Source organism: Poecile atricapillus, chromosome 2 (assembly GCF_030490865.1).
Source record: "Poecile atricapillus isolate bPoeAtr1 chromosome 2, bPoeAtr1.hap1, whole genome shotgun sequence".
Taxonomy (NCBI): domain Eukaryota; kingdom Metazoa; phylum Chordata; class Aves; order Passeriformes; family Paridae; genus Poecile; species Poecile atricapillus.
Window position 1 is genome coordinate 102,684,701 of NC_081250.1, and position 16,275 is coordinate 102,700,975.

At 37.6% G+C, this 16,275-nt stretch overlaps 1 protein-coding gene across 1 annotated transcript; it reads right to left on the reverse strand.

The window, feature by feature from the left end:
* Positions 1–1,815: 1,815 nt before the first annotated feature.
* NDUFV2 (NADH:ubiquinone oxidoreductase core subunit V2) lies at positions 1,816–13,525 on the reverse strand. Its single transcript, XM_058831587.1, has 8 exons — positions 13,358–13,525; positions 12,256–12,318; positions 7,030–7,092; positions 6,827–6,943; positions 5,087–5,255; positions 3,764–3,873; positions 2,942–3,018; positions 1,816–2,016 (listed from the first exon to the last, which is right to left on the reverse strand). Exons 1-8 carry the CDS (start codon positions 13,397–13,399, stop codon positions 1,923–1,925), a joined length of 735 nt encoding a protein of 244 aa, XP_058687570.1. The 5' UTR covers positions 13,400–13,525; the 3' UTR covers positions 1,816–1,922.
* Positions 13,526–16,275: the final 2,750 nt, after the last annotated feature.

A 16,275-nucleotide genomic window follows, 5' to 3' on the forward strand; every position in this document is an offset into this window, starting at 1 on the left:
CATTATGCAATCCCATGGGATTTCACTGTTACAATACAAAACCATGAATAACTGTAGCACAGTATAGTTCCGTAATGCATGCAACATCCTCACCTGTATTCAACAGATACTTTAAGGGTTAGAATAAGGTAAGGCTGTATGAACTAGAGTACAGTTTTGTTGTTAAAATGGAACAAACAGCGCAGTCAAACTGGGATACTAAAACGAGTCTGTCTTTGTATAAAGATGTGAGATGCCGTCTGCCTCATGTCATGTCTCTAGAGAAGTGCCACATAGTGCCAGATGCCTGGCCTGCTACAAGGCCTGAGGCTATTACAAACATGGAGTGACCTTTCAGAAGAGCATTCAGGAACTTTAAATGACAGATAAGATTTCAATCCATGTACTATTTTCTCCTATGTACTATGTTCTGTACTACTTCTACACAAGATTTTTTTTCATGTTTCTTTGGAAACTGCTTCACTCATGAGTTGTATGTATTTATGAATGTATTTATTATGTATGTATGTATTTATGTATGTATGTATGTATTTAGTATGTATTTATTGAATTTTCCATTTGTATGCATTCCAATTATTTAATTTTATAAACACAGTAATATGGCAATGATAGCAAGTTTCTCATACAAATGATTTACAGACATATTATGTTCCCAGAACTACCAACAGTAATACTATTTTGTTAACGGCCTGTGAAGGAACTTCACAGAGCCTACTGAAATAATGGTGGTGCACAAATAGACTACATGAGATAGCCATCCATTTTACAATAGCCATTTAATAGCCATTTTACATTAATCTGTAAAAACAGAATTGAACTCTGAAGAGGGAGAATAGTTTGGTTTAGTACTATCAATCAGACTATGAAAACAAAACTAAATATAGTATAGAATTATAAATTATACAGTTAAGCTTCATCTATCTCATCAATTATAATGTAAGTTCCGTAGCAGGTTTTAGAAGAGACAGACACAATATAGTCTCAAGTGACTGATGTGTCCACATTTCCTAATTTACAAGGAAATATATGTCTGTATAGCTAAAACTTTTGCCCAGTTTTATAAGCATAGGTATTAAGTGTCAGTATGCAGACAATTTTTAAAAATACTATCTTCAACTTTTTTATATTGAAAGAAATTCCTCAATTTCACACAGATTAGTTCTTGAGAGAAGTTGGTGCACAGTAGTAAGGTCAAAGAAGGATCTGTGACTCAAAGATCCAGTGTCAGATATTACTACCCTCAGGCACATGTTGAACTGTTCTGGTAGATTCTGTCTTCCACGACACCCCCCAACTCCATACCTTCTCTGTACTAAATAAACTTGCACAAGGAGTTGGTTTTTGTTGCTATTAATTCTTTTAGTAGAGTACTACTGCTCTTAGGGGCTTTACATTTTTCCTGATTACAGAGTGATACTAAGAAGTATTAAGCTTATGAAGAACCACTTTTAACTGAACCTACAAGATTTTTTACACAACCCAGCTCAGATAACCTTTCTTATTTGTGTGTTTGTTTATAAATTGCCAATAAAAGTAACATGATGAAGTTTTGTCAGATAATCTCCTTTCAGGTTGGTTCCTTGTGCACTTGCCAGATTTGTAATTTAGTGAGATTTGTTGCTTCTTCAAAGAGCTTTAGAAAAAGCTGAAAGAATTTTCAATGACAGTCAAAAGACACAACTTTTCATCACTTGTTGACCGTAAGTGGACTCTTTCAGGGAATTACTTTGCACAGCCTACAGAACCACTTTTCTTATTAACCTGGAATTACGATTAAACTGTGCTGTAGTTAAAACCACAGTAAGTTGGACAGTCTAATTGCAGTTACGTTTTTATTTTTAAAACAAAACATAAGAATGTACATAATTACTGAGACTGAAGATACTTTATTCTTTTCAGACAGTATTATATTACAAAAATCCTTAGAGGTCATCTCTAACTCCAAAACCTGGTCCTTTGGGTGGTTCAGTCAGGGAAGTAAGGCCACCAGCTGGCTCACAAGAAAAACGTCCACTCCTGAAAAATCAAAGCAGTTTGTTCATTGCTGGTATTGATAAAACCTTAGATTATGCTTAATTGTTGGATAGAAGAGAGTCAAAAAATCTGACTAAGCCTGAAGCCACTACTTTTCTTTTGTTCTTTCCATTCAGCCTTCAGCAAAAGTCTGATGTAGCTGTTGAAGTGAAAGGATTCCAAATTCAAGTAGTGACAAATAATTTTGTAACTGAAATGCAAGCTATGACCACTTGTTTTCTTTTATATTCATTCAGAGGTTGGTCAGACAGCATCAAATTTTATCAATCATAGTTTTGTTGTAGATGCTTCCCTGTGTTTTTTTGAAACTGTAACTGTTTTAAGATTACTGTTCTTGTATTCAAAACATCTTTATAGAAACAATAGGAATAGGTAACACCCAAGTCAAATTAATTTCCCCATTGACACAGACATAGGTGGCCTAATAAAGAACAGTGGGAAATAACAGATAAGAGAAGTTCAGCAATAACAACCCTCATCACTAACTATCAATCTTTGTCTTTTGACCAAAAGAAATTAGAAAAAAACAACACAACCAACAAACCAACCAACCCATCAGCCAACAGGAATTTGTTGGTTTAAATGATCTAGACAAAAATTCCAAAAGGTGACATCATTCATCTATTAAGTACTAGGACAAACCAAAATTCACGTTTTCACATTTCATGCTCCTCTGGTCAGTCACCAAGAACATGCAAATTCTCAGTTCTTTCCAGTTTGTTTTGGCTTTGAATGCATGCATTCTGTTTAGTTAAATAATTAATGCTTTCTAGCTGTAGGCTGTGAACTCAAATAATTGCAAAAGTAATTTAGTTTCTCAGAAGAATCACCCTTCATGTAGGTGACCAATATAATATATGTAATTTATAACTACAGGCAAGTATAGATTATTATAAATATAGCATACCTTGGGCCTGGTTTGGGAACTTTGCCAGCCTTTAGCTCATCAATTATGTCTTCAATGTCTTTAGGTGTCAAATCTTCCTGTTAAGGAAAAAAAAAAAAAATTAAAAAAAAAATAATTGACAAAACAGAGAGGCATCAGTTATGCCAAATGCAACATTTCCAAATTTACCAGATCAGTGTGACCCTAGCACTAGTAATTTTGATCCTATCTATTAACACATGTAGTGGCTTGAAGAATGACGAAAATTGAAAAGTCTACTGTCATTTTAATGTTGGAACTTCGTTTTACGTGTAGTTACAGAAATTATGTTAAACGGTGGTAATGCAGGCCAAGGGTTTGTGTTTTTAGCTTCTTGGTATTAGGGAGCCGGATCTCTGCCTGCCCACTACACACAAGCCATGACACACACTGCAGAATGGTGTTGGCTGCAACAAAAAAAATTTGGGTAGAGTTTCAAGACAACACTTCTTAAATCGGTATCATTAAATCATACTTTCCAACAGAGGGCTTTAAAGCACTTTCAAAAGCTTATCAAATACCTATTTAAAAATTCCAGATTTACGGGCAGACCACAATCACAAAAGTGCATCACTCCACTTGTATACCCAAGACAGGAACTGAAATGCAAAATACACTGATACACCTGATACAAATGAAGTGTTCCAGCAAGAGGCCAAGAAACTAAAAGATGTTGTAGGTAATAAGTTGTTTCTGCCTACAGAGATTAGAAAACTGACCACAACTTCACAATCTGGAACAACTGGAAAATACAGGTAAGCCAGCAAAGCAGCTTAATCACTTAAAAGGAAATGTAGTACTTACATAGTAATTGTCATTTATTTGTACCATTGGTGCGTTCACGCAAGCACCTAAACATTCCACTTCTATTAGCGTGAAGAGCTTATCAGGTGTTGTTTCCCCAACTTTAATACCTAAACCAATAAATTAATTAGGCTCAGCAATGGTTACGAACAAAAGTAATAAAGCATGAATCTAAGTACACCATGGACATTGCATTACTTGTATTTTGGCTTTAAAAGCATTTGCAAAGTTAAACCCCCTTAAATGAGTCAAAATGTTTCCTTTAAACAGAAGTTTCTACAAAACCATTAAATCGATTTTCAGATATATTTTTGGGACCTTGCTTATGGGTATGATTCATTGAAAAATAATCATGAAACGACAACTCTAAGAAACACAAAACATCTACTCAAGAACATTTTTAGTAATCAATACAATAAAATGGAAAAATAGGAACACATAGCTTTTATATGCTGATAGGAAATACATTAATATACAGTGTTGAATATTCCCAAATTAACCAACTTCCGAGCATTGTTAGCTGCAAATTCATAAACAACTTGCAAGTTTATACACAAAGGATGATTTACTGAACTGCACACATACTTATCATCCATGGCATGTTACTGTTCTACTGCTAGAGATACAGACATTCCCCAGAGATGAGTTAGTTCAAGTAACATCTCAGAGTCTGATCGCTGCAAAATACTCCATGGAAGGAAGAATGCTGAAAAGCAGTTTTCCTCCATTTACTAGTAGGAAGGGGTTGGAAATAATAGAAGTTTTAAGTAAGGCCTGTCTCAGTAAAAACTACAGAATCATCCTTACTGCTTTGATTTCTCAAGCTGGCAGTTTCAGTTGAAATTAAGCTATCTATGCAGTAACAAGACATTTCATGTAAATACGCCTTTTTCAGACAACAGAGTATATGAAATGACAGATAATAGGCAGCTGTTCTGCAGCTCTTATCACTGGTTCTTCAAAAAAGTTAACACAGATTTTCATAGAAGGGGAAGAGTTGTCAGTTGCTGATCTTGCCCTCTCTATCTCCCCATAACCACCCAAAAAGGAGGAAAAAAACCTGAACCCACACACAAAACCCCTGAATAGTGCTTGTATGCACCATGATGCACCATTCTCAACTGACTTTTTGGAGAACTCATCAATTATGTTAACATCATGTTATCATCCAGAGGGACGTTGACGGGCTGAAGAGGTGGGCCCACGTGAACCTTATGGAGTTGAACAAGGCCATTTTCTTCTACTATATAAAAAATTTTACTTCAGTATCATTAAATAAAGGTAAAAAAATTCAAAAAGTGTTATTACAAACTTGTATCATACCAAGTTTCTTCTTAATGGCTTCTAAAATGCTGTCAGAGTCTCGCAGCATGCACGGTGTGGTGGTGCAGACCTGAATGTGGTATTTCCCAACAGGTTTGCGATTGTACATGGTGTAGAAGGTTGCTACTTCATAGACTCTCATGGGAGGCATATCTAAAACTTCAGCAACCTGTGACAGGAAAAACATGCTATGTTGAATTCTCAGATGGCAGCAGTAAAGGCATTTGGCAAACGGTTTCAGTGAAGTCACCTGTCCTGTTTGCAGTAACAGTTAAGTAAGAGGGTGGGGGTGGGTATCAAAGCACAAATGTATTCCACGTGCCAAGACCAGACACTGGAGTTCTGTGACTGGCCTCAAACTCCATGAAGCCACAAATCAGCACAGCGAGGAGCCAAGTCAGCTCCCCTCCAGCGTCTCTTGTCAGACACAAGGGGGATGCGAGGAGTCAGCTGGGTGTGGGCTTTCCTTGTCAGTTCCAGCTCACACTGCACTTGGGCTGTGTGAATGAACAAGCCTGTACGAGCCTGCCCACACTAATCCATGGAAGCCTTTTGGTAAGGAATACTTGCAAGCTGGTACTGTGGTTATCTAATTCATACAGAGCAAGTCTCCCTCAGGTTCTGTGACACACCAGGGCTACATCTGCAGATTCCTGTCACACCTAATCAGTAGGGAATGAAGCACTATCTCCATGGAGCCAGTTCAAGTATCCCTGACCTCATTAACCTGGAACTCTGGCAAACTGCTCAAGCTGAGAACTGGCTCTGGTTTCAATAGTGTAACTGTTTAAGGTTCCAGTTTCTGGAGCAGGCAAATCATGGAAAATATTTGTTCACTTAAAAGCCTTAAGATCATTTTAAACATAGTATCATCCTGAAACTTAAATAAATGAAGACACACTGCCAGCATTAACCGAGCTTTGAGGCTTTATGTTATGCTGTAGAAACTGTAGCAGACATAAGTTCCCTTTCTTTAAATGCTAATTTATCTCCTTCAATCATTTCTCTAATGCTCACAATCCTCACCTTAAAATGAATTTAAAACTTTACACTTTAAAATTGTTGATATTCCAGATGGTAACACAAAGTACAACAGATTTATTATGAACATTATGAATATAAACCAGATTTTTTTATTTCTTGGTATTTGGTTACTGTCATGCAGCCTCTTACTTTGGAGCAGTGTAGTTGTTTGCCTGGTTATTTTGAAACATTTCAATAATTAACCTGACAAGTCTTCTGGTTGCTTGCTGTGAGGTAATACCCAATACTCTTAACATCTACTACACTAACACTGCTCTGCGGAGTCTTTACAGACTTAGAGATTAAGTATAATCCAGGCAACGTGTGAAATGCCATTAATCTGTGAGGAAGAAAATTCCACTGACATTGCCTTTTTTTCTTTCCCCACATTCAGCAGTGAATAAAATCAAGTTTCTGTTCCTAATTTCAGGATCATTTTGGGAGAAGAGCCTATCTGAATAGGTTTTATCTAATTTTTTATTTGTTTTGTCTGTGGTTTCTAGCAATGACCTAATATTATGTAAACAGAGCCCCGAGTTTTCTGCATTAGTCTTCCCTTTTATTTTTAAAAACCTAGTTTCATAGGAATTCTCACAATTTTGTGCCACATGGAAATTCCCATGTTAGTAAGCTTTCATTAATTAATGCTAATATTCTAGTAAGATATTGAAAGAAAACAATAAAATTATGCTTGAAAGATAATTAATTACTAAATACCTTGTTCATAGCTGATATGGGCAGCCATCCATGCTGTCTTTGGGCCAAATCCAGTACTGCCATGACAGCTGCAGACTTGTGTCCCTCTGGGTAGTTGTTTATGATCGCTTCTATTCGCTTGTTAAAGAGAAAGAAGGAAAACAAATCAGTACTGCTCTAAAGACAAAGATGTCTGTGTATTGAACTTTTTTTTGTCTGCATACCTTTAGGTTTTCAGATGTGAACTCAAATGGAGTATCTGGATTGTTTTCAGGACTATCTCTATGCTGCAAGAAAAGAAAAACATGTAAAATGGGGTTGCCAGGAAATTATTTGGTACATATTTACTGTTGTAAAATACAACAGTTACACAGTTACAGTTGAGCTGCTTGAATAAAAACTATATATTCCACATAAAAATTCTGTAATACTACACTGATGAAACATATTTGGGAAAGGTATAAAAAATTGATAATTAATCATTCTTGAAAATCATTACCTATTCCCATTACTTCCTATTAAAAAGTTATTTACTGAGAAATACATGAAATTATATATTGAGGAAATGTAAGATGTTGTTCTCAAAATACACATTTTTAACACTATTAATACAGTTTGGCTATTATGTTGAAATTTACAATAGGCAGAGTAAGAACACCCTGGTTAATACCTTAACAAACAAGAGACTAAAACAATAGTTCATTTTTCCTTTTACCATGAAACATTAATAAAAAAAAATAAATCACAATTCATCAAGAAGTTTGCTGTAGAATTAAAACATTTGCACATTCAAACAAATTACTAGTCCATTTTAACATATTGTTTTGATTTTCAATGGATTTCAACATTTTCATTTTATATACAATTCTGAATCAGAATGTAAGAAGCAGAATTTTGAATTAGTATTTCAAAAATAAGGTATTCTAACAAGTTATTTTTAAGGTGATCTTCTGTGGAATCATCAAATTATAATTAGTTCTTCTGTATTCAGACAATAAAAATTTGGAGGTCTTGAAAAAGTAACATTTTCCTGTACTAAAATCTTAGTTCTGATGAAAATCCTTTTCCACCAGAAAATGTTCCTGCACAAAAAATTCAGCTGTCTCAAAGCAGCTCATTTTGGTTTCCTTTAAATACCTATAATTAGGTTTAATTCCAAACTTCATATGGTTTTCAAATTGAGAAAACTTCAAATTAAATGCAAAGTTTTTAGGAAAATACAAGCTATATTTGAGGCTTGATGTTAAAAGTAATCCATAAGTAGCCAATAATCAAAGCTTTAGAAGTTGAAAGTATTTAGAACAAAGAAGTCCCCTCCACTTCCATTTGGATCATTTCCTCCAGTAATCGAGGGCGATTTTGCAGTTGCCGCACTACACTCTTCTTACTGAGCAGCAAAGGATTTAATAAAAAGCCTTAACATTGCCGAGACACTTGCATGCTGAAGTGTGTTTCATCAGTGAAGAACTTAGAACATGTGTGGTCCACAGCTATGCTTGGATTTATAAATTTTAATATGGAAATATTACAAGGACAAATACTTCAATTACATCTGTTGGTCTGTCCAGGGATTACATTTGCTTATCCTGTCTACATCCCAAAGTAGACAATTTGACTGCTACCACCAGTTTGAAACCATTGTGCCCTCACCACAGTTTCCATATATAGTCCAATATAAAACTACCATTGATAAATACTTCACTAAGGATGACTTTCCTATAGGAACAAGAATTACTGAAAGATGACTGATGCCCTTTGAACATGCTAATATTTTATTAAGTGTTAATTTCTTGCTTATTGTGTTGTTTACAAAATAACATAAAAGAGCTTTTAGGAACATGATTCCCATTATTTCACACTGACCCTTCCAGACAAAGGATTTGATGACTCATACTTAGTGTGTCTTGATGAATGTTTTCTTCCAATTTTAATGGAAGTTCTCAAAAAGAGTCTGATGGAAGAAAGACTGTTTGGAAATACTGTACAACTTTTATTATTTTTTTCCCTTAGAGACCTTTTCATGTCTTAGTTGCACAGATCAATTCCACGATTCATAATAAGTATTTCCATAACTTAGCTTTTCCTTCTCAAATCTGCATGTCTATTTTGCTATTATTTTGCCTTCTGTAGTTATTTGATAGTTAGCAATTGTATTTCATTTCAATTTCCTTTGCAAATAAATGTACTTGATTTGTTAAAACTCTCTCTTTGTCTGGAGCAGCTGTTCTTTTCAGTGTATCATCTCTAAACTGATATCCTTAAGTGCCCTACATGTGAAGAGGAGTAATAAAGACATATGTTAAATTACAGAGTGGTTGAAGTTGGAAGGAACCTCTGGAAGTCACCTGGGTCAAACTCCTCTGTTCAAGCAGAGCTGCTTGCCCAGGACTGTGTCCAGATGACTTTTTCTGAATATATCCAATAATGGAGACTCCACAACCTCTCTGGGCAACCTGTTCCAGTGCTCTGTCACCCTCATAGTGAAAAAGTGTTTCCTGATCTTCTCTGAGGCCATTGCCTTTGGTCTTGTCACCTGGCACCACTGAAATGAGCCTGGCTCTGTTTTCTTTGCATTCTCCATCCCCACAAGTCTTTTTCCAAATATCTTCTCATGCTCCCCAATTTCCCACAGTCTTACATGAAGTTTTCATTCCATTCATACATTGACTGTATCACATTTCTATTGCAGAACAGAGCCTATTTAAGTAGGAACACCTTCACTGCAAAGGCTACTCAATCCACAGATGCCAGTGCACTCCCATGGAAGCCACTAAGGCTGCTGAATAGCCACCTCATACTCTTTTTGCTACACTGACCTGGGCAATTTTATTATTATGCTTTCTTTTTTTCCCAGTGATCTAATAATCTCTGCGAAAAAGTTGTCCTGAAACTTGACCTATACCCTATGGTAAACACCAGCTGAAAACACTGTAAACCAAAATGAGAGAACTGGGTGGTCTGCAGGGACAATGTTCAGAATCCATATCAAATCAGCACTGAAAAAATACATGTTACTCCTCCTCTAAAGGGAAAAACCCAACATTCACTGCTCCAACAGAACTCAAGATATAAACCCTTCTTACTTTAAGAATGGTGAAAGTGCTCTCAAACTCAAATATGTCACTGACCAACTTCACAAGTAACTAAAACTTGAATACAGCAATTCAATCTTTTATGCTGAACTCCCTGTGCGGCCCTATGACAAAGCCCACATCAGGGCTGTTGATGTGTCAAGGAAACTCAGTCCATGTATTGAAAACAATAAAGTAGAAGAGTTAAGTTTTAGCTGTTAAGAAGGCTAAAATCATGTTTAATTCAAGTAAAATCAGGTAAAAGTCAAATATAGAGAATGCATGTTTTAATGAAGAAAGGTAATCCTAATAAATGTCTCTGGAATTAGGCCTTCCCCAGCCATCAGAACATAGAGATTTGGAGCATCACTCTTACATTTCTACAGGCAAAAAATCCACCTAATTTTGTACTCTGGAAGTGTGATGTAGCTGCCTGTGATGGCACCTGGTTGAATTTAATGATTGAGAGAATGGTTCTTCCTGAGTATTTCAGAATAGAAAGGCGTCTCAGCAGAAGTTCTCTTATTTCTGTGTATTTCTGCTAACATGCAACATGTTTGCAAAGGAAAGCATAGGCATGCAAATCAGAAATGCCTTTTAATACTTGATTTTATGACAACCAGGTCCCTTCCTAGCCTGTCCTCCGCTATTACAACACAAATACTCTTCATGCATTTTCCTTCCTCACATACAGATTTTATACATGAAAAGTGCAAGAAGTAGCAGCAATAAGCTTTGTAAAACAAACCCAAGACATTTTTGTGTAAACTGACACACTAAGAGGACCACCACAACAAGTCTGATTTACTCCCATTAATCCTACAGTCTTCAAACAAACTTTGGACACTTCCGTTTGTAATTTAAAAAAAAAAACAAACCACCAACTTTTAAAAATTGTTTTTTCCTCTACAGAAATCCAGGGGGAGTCCAGTTTTCTGACTGTATATGAACACCTGGTGTTGATTAAAATGCCTTCATCTCAAACCAGCAGGACGAGTTTCCCTTGAAATTTGCCATTTCAAGTAACATCTGGAATTCAGTTAGGGCAAACAGTTACACACACATCCAGTGACATCCAACTGTCTTCTTCCCATTACTTCAGAGAAGAACAAATATTACCTTATTAAAAAACAATTGAGAAAAAAAACCCAAAACAAAATAACAAGAAAAAACAAACTCCCACAGAAACAAGTTCTTACTGCTCCTCTAGCAAAAATTCTGCTGTGGAATAAGTCATCAATGATGCCATTAAATAAACATCTGCAAAGCACTCAGCTTTTCTACTTGCCTTTCTCTGTTATCAGGCTCCTTCCTGCAGCAAATAATTAAAACAACTACATAAATCTTGAATTTACAAAGCTATGTAGCTTCATATGTCAGACATCAACAACCATTAGGGTGCCAAAGACATCTTTTGCCTGTCTTCATCAACCTCCAAGTACACTTGAAGTTTCCTAAATTGCCAGACTACAGCATTTCCTCTATTCCTTGAGCCCCAGCTCTCACCCTGTAAATCGCCAATTCCTGCTCAGATTTCTGGAAAAGTACACAAAGCATATACTGAGATCCTATTAACTTCATTTTATGGTTAAAGCTGTAGAGACAGCTGCAGAAAGGAAAGAACAACAACAACATGTCCAAAAATCCTGAGCACCTGTTTGCAACAGTGGTCAACTCTCTCATAAAGGGCTGATTTTTACCAAGGGTTGGGAAAATGCCAAATTATTCAGCTGTTAAACTGCAGACCAGCTAAAGCTCTGAATGGAGCAGAATGGGACAAAATACACTCTCGAGATGCTTCAGGTTCTCTTCAGAGGTAGACAAACAACACAGCTGCTTTACACACTTAAATTCAAGGGCTTTTTACTTTTTGCAATCACTACTACTGTTTCTGCCTTTTATGACAGTGCCTAATGGTTTCCTTGTACAACCTGCTGTATCATACAGAACATGAACAAGAGCTAGGATGTGAGCCCATGGGTAATTCTGCAGCAAATTTCAAAAAGCAAGAAACTGCACTTGGAAAAAGTTTAACAAGATTCAATTATAAATTCAACTCAAATAAATAAAGGAAACAAGAACTGGTTCATAATGAAATTTAAAGTTTAAGCAAAGTCTCATCTGCAATCACATACAAATTATGGAGCATTTTCACTATATAAGGCAAGAAACACAAGAGCCAAAAACTAAAATAAAACCTTTTGATACTCCATTGCAATTCTAGTAGAAGGTTCTACAGAAAAAAAAACCCTCATCTTTGTAAATGCCAATGGGTTTCTATAGCAAGGTTCTGCCCATCAGAAGCTTTTAGGCAGATTTGAAAAAGCATATGCCAAATTCTTCTGACCCAGCCCCCTTACAGTAAAGCAGATTATTTACCACAAATAAGGCTCCAGTGGCATTGCGCTCTGCTGTTCCATGCAAATATCGGATCTGTCTTACCTACAAGCAAAGTAAAGTGTTAATAATGCACATACTGCTAGTGGCTGCTTTCAGAACCAGTCCGATTTCCATTCTAACTGTAAGCCATTAATTCTACTGCCATCACTAATAATTTAAAATAAGTCAGGGTGAGACTATTAAGGGGTTTCCTAGACTATTAGGAGAGTAAATCTCTTGAGCAGTTCTAACAATGTAGAAATTAAAGGATTTAACTCTGCTACTGCCTGATTTAAGTGCCTTGAACACAAATTCTCATCCAACATGTCATGAAGAATTTCCTAATTTGTGACTTTATATCCTATATGCTATAAATTTTGCAGAAACCACCACTACTACTACTTAAGTTCTTCTCCAGTAAGCAGTTACATGCCTCTTCAGCAGTTATCGAACCAAACACTGAGAACTGGCATAAGAGGGCAAATGTAAACACAAACCTGAAGAACGAACAGAACACAGACCAATATGGAAGTTCTGTTCAACTATTCTCTGTACTCTGACATGCCAGAACGGATCGAGATTTCTAGATTCTGGCCGGTATTAGTAAGATTTAATAATTTTACCGTATGCGTTTATTGTATTAAAACTTAATTTTGTATTAAATGACGTTTATTTTTACACTTAATTCTTAAGCAATTTTGAGATTTCTTAAAGTAGAATCACAGAATGGTTTGGGGTGGAAGTGACCTAAAGATCATGTCGTTCCAATCGCCTGCCGTGGGAGGACACCTTCCACTATGCCAGGCTGTTCAGAGTCCCATCCGACCTGGCTCTGAACGCTCCCAGGGCCGGGATAGGTCATATGACAGGGAAAGGCTGCAAACATCCTGTGTCACTGCACTGCGGGTACAATGCTGCTAGAAAGACTGAGCTGCTCAGGCCGTCTTTGCAGAAGAGCCGGGACTGTGCGTCCGTGCTCCACACACTTGCATTCCAGGCACCGACCTACCCCCAGGCCCCCCTTCCCCACGCCACGCCGCGGCCTCCCCGCTCTCCCGCGGCCTCTCCGACTCCCGGCCGGCGGGGGGCAGGGAGCCCTTACCGAGCGTGCGGCCGCGGCGCGCAGGGCAGCGCACAGGAACATGGCGGCTGCGGCGGGAGCGCCGATCCCCGCTCCTGCTGCTCCTCCTCGTCCCGATCCCTCTCCTTGAGGCCTGGACTCGCCCTCCTCCGCGCAGCGCCAAGGAGACCCGCGGCGCGCATGCGCCGGGGCGCGCCCGCCGCGCGCGTGCCCGCTCTGGGAGCAGAGGCTGACCCGGCTGTCCCCGCCCGCCGGAGCCCAGGCCCCGGGGAGCCCCGGGGAGCGTCTGCCTCAGGGTGCCCGCGGGAACTTCAGCCTCTCGTGGCACCCACACGCGTGAGAAATACAGGCTCCTTCGGAAACAAGAGCTGGCAACAGCGGAAAATCGCAGGAAACGAATGAGGTTTTTTCAGCCCTGTGTTTCCCACCTTCCTGCCCACTTGTTGTTTGGGGTTTTAGTGTTTGTGCTGCTTGCACCTATGTTTTGACCTCCCTCAGGAAAAACAATAAACATTGATTGTCTTTTTGTCCTCTGATAAACATTCTCGTATGACACCGTAATCCAGTTATTACAGTACGAATGCTGGAACCGAAGATCACAGAATCACAGGATGGTTTGGGTTGGAAGGGAACTTAAACGCGATCTGGTTCCAACCCCTGCCATGGGCAGGAACACCTCCCGCTAGACCGGGCTGCTCCATCCAGCCTGGGCTGGAACACTGCTGGGAATGGGGCACCCACAATTTATCTCAGCTGGGTGTAAGTCACAGGCTCTTCCTTAGATGCGGCTGGTGTTTAGGGACATGGTTCACAGGTACATCCTTATGCAGAGCCCTGATCATTCAGGTCTTGCGATGGGGAGTGCAAATGTACCCTTCTCTCACTGTCAAATCAATTCACATTTTTCGAATAGCAGCTAAGGAAGAAGTCTTTTATTCCAAGGAGTACTCAGCATTCCAGACTGGCAAAGCATCATCTGATGTTCCAACAACTCTTACCGTATCCTCCTTCTCTATTAGGAGGAATCTCCCTTGCAGTCCCCACCCTGTAATCTACCATGGCTTTCAGTGGGGCAGCCTTAGTAATTTAATGAATTTCACAGTGAAAATTTATCCATGCATATTTTATTTTTACAAAAACTCTGATGATTTGCTGGTTGACACTGTGATTAACAATTACTTCTAGTAAATACACAGAACAAAAATTCTGCTTTCCTTATGGTGTTTTCCTTCATCCAAAGCATTAACTTACTTTTTTGTCTGCTTACTTACATTGAGAGACCCTCTTTTATTTTGTATAAACTTTCAAAAAGTCAGGATTAACTGCACTACACCAAACTGAATTTTATTAAAAAGATTTCATTATTATGGTACGAATTTGTACTGATGAAATGATCCATCAGGACACTTGTTGGGACAAAAGGCCAGGTTAGGGAGAACCACCATGGCCATTCTTATGTAGGTGCACCTGGAAAAGAAAGGTTTCCTGTAAAGAAACCCATGTGTACCAGGAGACAAGTGCCACGGTACATCTCAACAGATAGCTCTAGAGAAAACCCAGAACACAAAACATTGCACACATTAGGACATTTTAGGGTACTTATTACTCTTTCAGGTTTTTTATAATTGTATATATACTTTCAGGGATATGTGTATATGTGCACAGATATACTTGGGAGCTGTTATTGTAATTAATGTCCTTTTAACAGAATACTTTTAATTTGCAATGAGGATCAGGCAGGATGTGCTACTAGCTGTGATTAGATTACTGCCCTTTACATTTGGGTTCAGTGTAGTCAGTGGTGGTGTTCCTGCTGCTCATCATTTCCTCAATGCTGACAGATACTATCAGCATTTGTAATTTAAGTACTGCTACCAGTATTTGATATTTTAATTGGTTTGTTTTCACTGTTTACTTTCTCATAAACCTCATTTTTCTACTTGCAATCAAATAATTATTTTCTGTGTCATTGGATTTTTTTTATTAGTATGCATTATGCCAAATAATTGCTGTCAAGCTTTTGACTTAAATGGAAATAATAGTGGGGATGTTTAATGGGTGTTACATTACTCTCCATTTTGAAATACAAAAATAAACAAATCAACTTTCATTAATCTTTAATCCATTATTCATGTACACATGTACAGGCATTCATTGTATATTTTCTGACATTTAAAAGTAGTACTTTCAGCCATAGCAGCACAAGTAATATTGATCAATCATACATGAAAATGTTCAATTTTTATTATTTTAGAATTATAGCATCATAGCACGGTTAGAAGGGACCTTAAAGACCAGTTCTAACCCCTCTTCAATGAGCAGAAACACCTTTCACTAGGCCAGGTTGCTCAGAGCCCCATCCAACCTGGAACACCTCCATGGATGGGCCATACACAAATACGTGCTCTAACATTAAGTAATATAAATAGTGTGTAATTTTCAGTGTGGGCACTGTGAATGTTGGCAAGCCATTTGAAGAGATCCTTTTGAAAGCAAGTCATCTGGAGAGAACCTAAAATCTATCAAATGGTATCAAAAGCTTTTTATCCCATTAAAACACCTTCATCAGCTCTGTTGTCAAGTATGTAAAAGAGAAAAAATAAAGGCTATTAAGATCTCTCTGGTCTTTAAAAAAATATATATATTATGCATTAGCATGTTCATATATAACCAGTACAGAGACCTATTTTAGGAAGTGTGAAAGCACAGGGCATAAATACAAGAGATCATATTAAATAATTAAGACCATAAAACATTGAAAAACAAAATATTCTCAGTTGCAATCTTCATGTTGCAGCACTGTACAGAAAACTAATCTCTATCTGTATACCCAGGACTGTTTCAGATGAAAAGGTGTTGTTATCCATTTGATATATTAGCTTTAATTAATCAAAAAATTATACGTACTAAGAGCAAAATTAGCATAAAATATTACCTGA

Bases quoted from the DNA above. Each gene is read 5' to 3' on its own strand.
- NDUFV2 (XM_058831587.1), bottom strand. From the start codon at position 13,399: ATGTTCCTGTGCGCTGCCCTGCGCGCCGCGGCCGCACGCTCG. The intron at 7,093-12,255 runs GTAAATAATCTG...CTTTTCTTGCAG, and splicing joins CCACTGGAGCCTTATTTGTG to CATAGAGATAGTCCTGAAAA. The intron at 5,256-6,826 runs GTATTTAGTAAT...TTCCTGTCACAG, and splicing joins CCATATCAGCTATGAACAAG to GTTGCTGAAGTTTTAGATAT.